Source organism: Carya illinoinensis, chromosome 5, assembly GCF_018687715.1.
Source record: "Carya illinoinensis cultivar Pawnee chromosome 5, C.illinoinensisPawnee_v1, whole genome shotgun sequence".
Taxonomy (NCBI): domain Eukaryota; kingdom Viridiplantae; phylum Streptophyta; class Magnoliopsida; order Fagales; family Juglandaceae; genus Carya; species Carya illinoinensis.
In genome coordinates this window covers 6,042,501-6,052,437 of record NC_056756.1, presented here as the reverse complement: position 1 = coordinate 6,052,437, position 9,937 = coordinate 6,042,501, and the positions used below count along the sequence as shown (strand labels likewise).

General features: G+C 36.0%; 2 protein-coding genes and 1 pseudogene across 2 annotated transcripts; 2 read left to right on the top strand and 1 right to left on the bottom strand.

Annotated features, from left to right (window-relative positions):
* Window positions 1-1,966: 1,966 nt before the first annotated feature.
* LOC122310016 lies at window positions 1,967-3,121 on the bottom strand. Its single transcript, XM_043123906.1, has 2 exons — window positions 2,875-3,121; window positions 1,967-2,724 (listed from the first exon to the last, which is right to left on the bottom strand). The coding sequence occupies exons 1-2, from the start codon at window positions 3,119-3,121 to the stop codon at window positions 1,967-1,969; spliced, it is 1,005 nt and encodes a 334-aa protein (XP_042979840.1).
* Window positions 3,122-4,499: 1,378 nt separating this feature from the next.
* LOC122308728 (2-hydroxyisoflavanone dehydratase-like) lies at window positions 4,500-5,921 on the top strand. The gene has a single exon (XM_043121933.1). It carries the CDS (start codon window positions 4,658-4,660, stop codon window positions 5,594-5,596), a length of 939 nt encoding a protein of 312 aa, XP_042977867.1. The 5' UTR covers window positions 4,500-4,657; the 3' UTR covers window positions 5,597-5,921.
* Window positions 5,922-8,175: 2,254 nt separating this feature from the next.
* LOC122309545 overlaps window positions 8,176-9,937 on the top strand; it is a 5,864-nt pseudogene continuing 4,102 nt past the window's right edge.

Here is a 9,937-nt window from a genome sequence, read left to right as displayed (position 1 = left end):
GTCATGTAATTATTTTATTAAATGTGTTATTCATCAGGTTATAAGTATATTTTTTCAACTTAGTCCATGTTTGTGTTTTGCAATTCATTTAAATAAATTCACAAATTAATGTGATTTAATATATTATACTAAATTGTAAAATTATTTTATTGTAAACCATAGCTAACGTATCAAATAGATTATAAAGTTAATTTATGAATATATTTTTATAGAAGATAAAAAATAATAATTAACTGTAGCGATACATTGAACAAGACAAACAAATGGCCATAAATTATGACATAGCGATACATGTAAGTATTTCCCTCCCTTTTTTTTGTTGAATCCAAGGTTTTAAGTTTTGTATAATTATATATCTACACATAAATTTTGATGATAACAAATGAAGTTAAAGAATAAAGAAGTCTCAAGTTCAAATTATCTACACAATGAAGTCAAGCACATCAAGGAAACAAGCATGAGCAAAAAGGGAAGAAATAAAGAAGTCTCAAGTTCAAGTTATCTACACAATGAAGTCAAGCACATCAAGGAAACAAGCATGAGCAAAAAGGGAAGAAATAAAGAAGTCTCAAGTTCAAGTTATCTACACAATGAAGTCAAGCACATCAAGGAAACAAGCATGAGCAAAAAGGGAAGAAGTTCACATTAAAATTATAGAGTAATGTTGTAAATCTCTTCAAAATTCGAAATTAGGATTAATGCTCAAAATTAATATTTTATCATAAAATATTAAAATATATTTTCCACATGTGCATGAATATTTTTTGAAAATTAAATTTGAAAATTTTGAAAGATGATTGATTGTCATCTTTTACATGTGCATGCCTTGATTAAAGGGTTGAACTTTGAAAATATTAAAGATGATTGATTGTCATCTTTCACATGTGCATGTTTTATTTGAATATTTTCAAAAGTGATTGATACTTTTTTTGACTCATGCAAAAGATAGATGATTTTATTTGAAATATTTGAAAAGTAAAGTGCGCTCCTTTTGTCATATGTAAAAAAGTAAAAGATTAGGTTTGAATTTTTTAAAAAGTAAAGTGTGCTCCTTTTGTCATATGCAAAAAATAAAATATTAGGTTTGATTTGTTTGAAAAGAAAAGTGTGCTCCTTTTGTCATATGCCAAAAGTAAAAGATTATATTTGAAATTTTTGAAAAATGAATGATGTTGTCTTTGACAATTGAAAAAGAAGAACATTTTATTTGAATTTTTTGAAAAAGTGAATGATATTGTCTTTGACATGTGAATATTTTTTAATTTGAATATAAAGTCTCATATACCTATAAATTGAGAGTTTCACATTTATAACACCAAAAGCATACAACATTCATTCAAAGTTTTCATTCTCTCTTCTCTAAGTATTGAGCCTTAATCCTTGTTCATTTTGAGAGATATAGTTTGCGCTGTATTGTTCTTATTTTACTCATTGAGGAATGTTTTCTGATAACCTACCCACTATCAGCTCTTGTATCAGAAAAAGGGTGTGTATAACCCTTGTGCGTGTAGAAAGTGTTCTACATAGGGAATAGTTGAATCACCACGTGTAAGGTGATTGCAAGTGTAGAGAGTGTTCTACACGGGAAATAGTTGAATCACCACGTGTAAGGTGATTGCAAGTGTAGAGAGTGTTCTACACGGATTGTAGCGGTGTTGTTCAAAGGTGTAATAGATTTCTATTTTCACCTGAAGGAGGTTGAATAGTGATTTTGGGGGTCCTCAAGGGGTAGCTTGAGGCGAGGACGTAGGCAGTGGGGCCAAACCTCGTTAATATACTGAGTTTGCTTCTCTCTTACCCTTACTCTTTATATTTATTACTGTTTCGTATTTTGTTTATATTTTATATTGTATATTTGATTTATAATTGTTATTTTTTTTAAATACAACTCAATTCACCCCCCTCTTGTGTTAGTCATCTGGGCAACACTTTTTTTTGAAAAGAAGAATCTCAATTCATATTCAACTTAAAGCATTGAAGCTTGGATACACGAAGGGATTCCCTCCAATACAATGCTCTCCTCAGAGAGTTTAAGTGCATCCTTAGCTAGTAAATGAGCTATAACATTAATGGACCTTTGGATATACTGCACAGACCACTGCTCCATCAACCTAAGTTTGTGCCTAATGTCTTGTATGATCATGCCTCCTGAGTTCCACTTCTCTATACCACAGTTAATGTCATCCACCACTGTTTTAGCATCTACCTCTAGAATTACTCTATTTATATATAGTTGTTGGCACAGTGAGATTGCTTTTAGAGCCCCTAGTGCCTCTGCTATAACTGGATCTGGAAATAGAGCCCTTTGGCATCTGAGTGTAGCCATTGCCTTACCCTTCCAATCTCTGATAATCACTCCTATGCCTATTCTGCACTTGGCCCTGTCCATTGAAGCATCCAAGTTGGCCTTATGAAACTGATCAGGAGGAGCACACCAGTAAGACTGGACCTGATTAGCAGCAACCCTTACTTCCCCTATTTTCTTATTTGCCTCCATGAAGTCAATGACTTTTTGATTGGCAGCCTTTACTAATGCATTCGGGTCCAAGAACTTACTTTCAAACACATAACTGTTTCTTCTTCTCCATAACATATAGGCAGTTTCAGCAAAAACTGTAATGCTATGCTCATCTAAACCATCAAACAGTTCTGTAACCAACTCCTTGAAAGGAACATCCACCACCTTCAACTTTTGTAAACAGTTTTGATTGTACCCCCATACATCTTGGACAGAGCATTAGGACCAAAGAGCATGGGTTATAGTTTCTGGTTCAGACTTGCAAATTGGGTACAAAGGGGACATTATTATTTTCCTTTTCACTAACTATTGATTTGTAGGCAGAGAGTCATGACAGGCTCTCCACAAGTGCATACGTGTGGCACTTGGTACCTTTAGCTTCCATAGTCTAGTCCATAAGTCACACTTCTGCCTAAGTTGAGAAGACTGCCCTTTTTGTTCAGCTGCCATTTCCCCTGCCAAATAATATGCACTCCTAACTGAGAATCTACCATCTTTTGTACACCTCCATATCAGCTTGTCTTGAGCATTACTCACACTAATAGGAATTCTACTCACCAAATCCACTTCCTCTTCCATGAAGACCTTCCTTAGAATATCCATATTCCATTCCCCTGATATTGAGTCAATAAGTGCAGACACCTTACTTGTAGCATAATCTTCTTGTAGAGGAGACTAAACTTTGTAGGAAGATGGTCTAGGAAGCCACTTATCTGACCAAATATTCACTGAAGTACCATTCCCTATTCTCCATAAAAGACCCTTTTGCAGGATTGGTCTAGCCTCCATAAAGCTTCTCCACAAAAAAGAGGCATTGCTCCCCACCTTAGCCTTTAGAAAATCTATTCTGAAGAAATACTTTGGTTTAAGAACTTTTGTTGCTAGGAAAGAGGGGTGTTGTATGATCCTCCACCTCTGCTTGGCAAGAAGGGCCATATTAAACTCTTTAAAGTCCCTATATCCTAACCCTCATTTCTTTTTAGATTTTTCCATTTGTTTCTATGGGATCCATTGAGTCTTGGTCTTTTCTTCTCTGCTGTTCCACCAGAACTTTTTTATTAACTTATTTATTGCATTTAGCACTGCCCTAGGAAGTTTGAAAATGCTCATGCAATATGTTGGAATTGCCTGAATTATAGACTTCATCAAAACTTTCTTACCAGCCTGAGACAGGAATTTAACCTTCCAGTTGTTCATCTTGTTTCTTATGGACTCTAGTATTGGTCTGAAAAGCTGCCACTTTGTGTCTTCCCACATATGAAATCCCCCCCTCCCTATTCTTCAATTTTATGGAAAAGAAAAACAATAAATATCGAATCACTTTCACAACTTCTTATTCCTATTCATAACAATTTTAAATGAACGAGAATTAATATATCATTTGCTTTTCCATAATAAGGCATTAAGGTGGTTGTAATGGCTTTGTGGGCTGAAGTTTTTAGTACAATTGGGATAGCTTGGGTGATGTCTTTGAAACTGGTTTATTGTTTATTAATAAATAAATGACTTCTTAATAAAGTAATTTATGAAACGGTTACAAAACATCGTCATTTTTCTTATCAAATATCGTGACTAGAAGTCAAGGTAACTTTTTTTTATTTTTTAACTTATCGACTTTTTGGCATAATGTTTTCATAAATAAGATGAGGAGAATTTAGATAAAAATTTAAAATTAAATAAAATATAGTTAGATTATATTATTTTAATATTTTTTAAAAAATAAAAAATTATTTATTTATTTTATTTTCTATAAAAATTAAAAAAATTTGTAATAAATAAGTGAGAAAAGATGATTGTGAAAACCAATAAGGCTATAGTATATAACGACAAACCTACTTGTCATCACTTTCACTTTTGGATATCAAAAATCTTTTTTAACTTGTTTTTTTAATCTTATATTTTCTTTTTAATTTTAATAAGGGAGCCGGTGACATTTCATATTATATCTAACACTCAATAATAACAGTTGAAACAAATATTTAAAAAATATATTCGAATCCGAAGATCTCACAAACTTGAATACATAATTTATAGAAGCTGTACACTCACTATTTCATCCGTCGAATTACTGAAAGTGAGTCCCTAAAGTCTTGTGTTATTTTGAGCCCTCTCTCTCTCTCTGAATACGCAGACGCGTCAATGGATTCAAGCACCAACGAAGTAACCCACGAATTCCCAACCTACTTCAAAGTATACAAAGATGGCCGCGTAGAGAGGTTCGGAAGACTCGGAGGCACCGACCGTGCTCCCACCGGCCTAGACCCCAAAACCCAGGTCCAATCCAAGGACGTCGTTGTATGCTCCGACACCGGCGTATCGGCCAGGATCTTCCTCCCCAAACTCAACGGGCCAGATCAAAAGCTTCCGCTCGTCGTTCACTACCACGGCGGTGCCTTCTGCATTGGATCGCCTTGCAACCGGACCTTCCATAATTTTCTTGTAAATCTAGCCTCCGAGGCCAATGCCGTTATTATCTCCGTTGACTACAGGCTGGCCCCGGAGCATCTTCTTCCGATTGCACATGAAGACTCGTGGGCTGCGTTGCAGTGGATTGCCAACCACTCAGAGGGGCAAGGACCCGAGCCGTGGCTGAACGAGCATGCGGATTTCGGACGGGTCTTCCTGGCGGGTGAGAGCGCCGGAGCCAACATAGCCCAGTACGTGGCAGTGCAAGCCGGCGCCACCGGATTGGCTGGTCCCAACATCGTTGGGACACTCATACTGCACCCATATTTCGGAAGTAAAGACAGCGACGACAAAATGTACAAATACATGTGCCCAACGAGCACGGGTTTTGACGATCCGTTGTTGTACCCGGAGGTAGATCCGAATCTGGGACGTATGGCCGGTGGCAGGGTGTTGGTTTGTGTGGCTGAGAAGGATTGGTTAAAGGATAGAGGGTTGGGTTATTGCGAAACGTTGAGGCAGAGTAGTTGGGCTGGGACGGTGGAATTATACGAGACAGAAGGAGAGGGGCATGCCTTTTTCCTGCTGAATCCGACTAGCGACAAGGTGGAGCCCCTGGTGAAAGTTCTAGTTGATTTCATTAACTTCGGTGAATCCGACAAGCATCACTGACTTCTTTTGGCTTCCCATTACTTCGGTGCGTGGTTCTGGTCACTGGTGAGCTACGGCTGGCATGAAAGATAATAAATTTGGGGAGTTTGCTGTTTCCTACGCGTTTATGTCATTGCTGGTCTTTGTTTTATCCGAGGAAATTGCTTGTTGAAAGACACAGATCTATAGGTATACTATTTTCGATCTGAAAATATTATTCATATTGTAACAGTATATCGTTGTTGCGTAGACATGTCCATTGGCCAACCGGGAATCGCTCCGGTGATTTCCTTCGGCAAATGAGGAAAAGTTTTGTTATATATAAATAAAGTTACAAATTAATTTATGTATTTATATTAATTTATTTATATTAAAAATTTAAATTAGTATTATTTTTAATAAAATTTATTTTTTAACTAATTATATTAGATTAATATATATATTAATACGTAATTATACTTATAATTAGATTTTTTTAATAAAAAAAATGACTACCGATGCAAAAATATCTTCTTCTCTTTTTTAGTATTTCGGTTCGTTTATTTTTTGCTATTATTTTTTTTAAAAGTCATTTTTAGACTTTTTATAAAAAGAAAAAAAACACAAAAAAATGTTTTTAAAAAAAATAAAAAGACAAAATACCTTAACATTGTAGTATAAAACTTAATATATAATTAAGAAAACGTCCAAGATCCCTCACTTAGCACTAGCATTGGCTTCATCAAAATCTAATACATTTTTAAATTTTGATGAATTTATTTAACATGAACTTGCATTGAATTCATCAAATAAGTATTTGGGAAGCTTTGAGCTATAGTATTTATTGCTCTTCCTTCAAATTTGAAGGTCTATTATTCAATCTTCAAACTAATATTTTATCTTAATTTTAATAGTCAATGATTTTGTTTTATTTTATTCAAAATTAGTTGGGAATCAATTATTTAAGTATTAAATTAAACTATTAATGTCCATATGGTTAGTATAAATACAAAATATGAAGGAAAAAAAATTAAAAATATTATTATTAAAAAAAATATTATATTATTATTTTGATAAATCTAATCGCTAATCTAATGTGGAATTATAGATATAAGGTTTTGGATTTATGAAAAATTTATACTTTTCATCAAATTTTAAAGATGAATTTGATGAGTTCAATACTAGTACTCTAATATATAAGAGCACCTAGCTAAATGCCAATGTATCTAAAAATTTTGGGCTCTATATTAGTGAAATATTCTGCATTTAAGAGTTTCAAATATGAGCTACAGTAAATCAAAACTTTTCTCCATCTTTGGCTAGACATTATTCATGGCCAAAATATTACTATCTCCAATTATTAATTAATATTGTCAATAATAATATTAATTAAGTGAATTTGTGCGGTTATTGATATTATTATCTCTAATTATAAATTAACATCTGGTTAATGTAATTGTAAAATATGAAAAAAAAATTAAGAATATTATTATTACAAAAATAATATTATATTACTATTTTAGTTAATATATGGATATTCCAACGTGGAGTTATATATTGAATGGTTTAGATTTTAGGCAAAACATATAATTTTAGCTTCTGCTAGACCATTGGCCATGCTCTACTCATTACATCCATGTTTATAGCTTGCAATGCACCCTGCCACCCACCATAACTTACAACAATTAATGCGTTTATCTTCAAATCGTACATGATGTTTATTTATATTTTACACCCTTTAGTAAAGATTTGACATCTAGGCACTTTACGAGCCAATAATGGGAGCGAGTTTAAGCGAATCATTTTTTACCCAAAGCCCCTTTTTCTCTTCTCCCTTCTCCCCGCCCCCAGCTCCCTCAACGGAACCCTATCCTCTCCCTTTCTCTGTTGGTCTCGATGCCGGAATTGCTTTCAAAACATAGGAAACCAAATGAGATCCTAGTGCCTAGAAGTAATGGGCGGGGACCTAGGCCTGATTTCTACTCATCTTGGTGTGTGAGTTGGCCATTACAGAACTATAAAAAAAAAAAAAAAGGAAAAAAAAGGGAAAATGTACAAAAAGAAAAAGACCATGGTTAGTCTCGTATTAGTGGAAACTTTTTTTTGTTTTTTTGGGTCGTTCTTTTAGTAGCTCTGATAGCATAATGAATTTACCATGTATTTGAAGAAAGACCACCATGGAGGCAGAGCCTCTTTTCGTTGTATTTCCAATTCCTGTTTTTACGTTACATTTCCAACCCATATTTATACTAGTAAGGAGTCCAATCTGGTTACAATTTGATCCTACGGTGTACATTTGCTCAAAATGATTAAAAAAAGAATATCCTAGATGGAGACAAGTGCCATGTGCTTGGGTATTCATTTGTTGCAGAGTGCAGTGCTGCCTTGTAGTGCCATCGTGCTCATGGGAGCCGTTTGCTGCAGAGTGGGAGTCCTTTGTTGCAGAGTATATATTGCATGAGAATTAGGTACCTTAATAAAAATAAGAGTAAAGCTGGTATGCCGTCAAAAAGTTGACCGCTACAGTATATTACTGGTTAAATTATTTTATTTTATTTAGTGATTAAAAAAATAATTTTAATTGTGTTTGTGTACTTTTTTATTTTTTAAGTATATTTTAAAAATATGAAAAGAAAAAAAAAAAAAACACTTTACAAGGGGCGGGCCCAACGTTTACCGCTGGGCGGCAGAGTAGTGTTGCCCTAAAAATAAACGCAGCTGTAATTCCCCTATTATCTTTGCTTATAATAAAAAATAAAAAATTCCCCTGTAATCTTTCCGCAACAAATCATCTGCTTTGATGGATCCAAACAACAAAGAAGTAGCCCATGACTTCCCTCCCTTCTTCCGTCTCTACAAAGACGGCACCATCGATAGGTTATTCGGTACCGAAATCATTCCTCCCACAACCGATTCCCTTACAGGAGTCCAGTCCAAAGACATCACTATTTACCCCCAAACCGGCGTATCCGCCCGCCTCTTCCTCCCCAAGACCGCTAGCTTCACCCCCAAGCTTCCATTCCTCATTTACATCCATGGCGGCGCCTTTTGCATCGAGTCCCCCTTCTCACCGGTGTACCACAACCATGTCAGTTCCGTTGCCGCCGAAGCCAACGTCGTCGCTGTGTCCATCCACTACAGAAGAGCCCCCGAGCATCCTCTTTCCATTGCGTACAACGACACATGGGCCTCCGTATAGTGGGTGGCCTCGCATATCAAGGGCAAGGGACCGGAAACTTGGCTAAATGATCATGTAGATTTTGAACGAGTTTTCTTGGCGGGCGACAGTGCTGGGGCCAACCTCGCGCACAGCACGGCGAGGAGGGCAGCGGTTGATGGGCTGGGGGAGGTCAAGATCGTAGGGATGGTTTTGATCCATCCGTATTTCGGGAATGACCAGCGTAGCAAACTGTGTTGGGGTTGTTATAGTTGAAGTTGTCAAAGTTCATTCAGTTAATAAAATCCTATTATTCAGGACATGTAGGTAGAGTCTGACCATTTCCTTAGCCATTTACCACGTTATTAGGATCAGTAAAACGTGGGTTGTTTGTTTTCAATTTTATCTCTTTGTAAGGCTTATATAAGCCAACAGCTTGTTTTGAATTTAACAAGACTTCAGATATTTTTTCTGAGTTGCTTTGTGTTTAGAGTTTACAACAATCTGGTATCAGAGCCCCATCACGGGGCCTGATTGTGAGAGAATAGAAACTGCAGTTTCTTGAGAAGAGAAAGAGTGAGGAGAGAGAGAATCGAAGTATGGCAGCTGAAACTAATTTCGTTCAACCTGCAATTCCTAAGTTTGATGGCCATTACGATCATTGGTCTATGCTTATGGAAAATTTTCTTCGTTCAAAGGAGTATTGGAGTTTGGTGGAGATTGGAATCCCTACTGTAGCAGAAGGAGTGGCGCCTACTGAAGCACAACAAAAATCAGTTGCAGACCAGAAGCTGAAAGACTTGAAGGTCAAGAATTATTTGTTCCAAGCCATTGATCGAACCATTATGGAGACGATCCTCAACAGAGACACTGCCAAGCAAATCTGGGACTCTATGAAGCAGAAATACCAAGGTTCCACAAGAGTCAAAAGAGCACAACTCCAAGCTCTTCGGAAGGAGTTTGAGGTTCTACATATGAAAGAGGGTGAGAGTGTTGATGCATACTTCGCTCGAACACTCATCATAGCAAATAAGATGAAGATTCATGGTGAAAACATGCAGCAAGTGGTGATCATTGAAAAGATCTTGAGATCAATGACCTCAAGGTTCGACTATGTTGTGTGTTCAGTTGAAGAGTCTAATAACTTAGACACCTTAACCATTGATGAGTTGCAGAGCAGTTTATTGGTACATGAGCAGAGGATGAATGGGCATGGAGGAGATGAG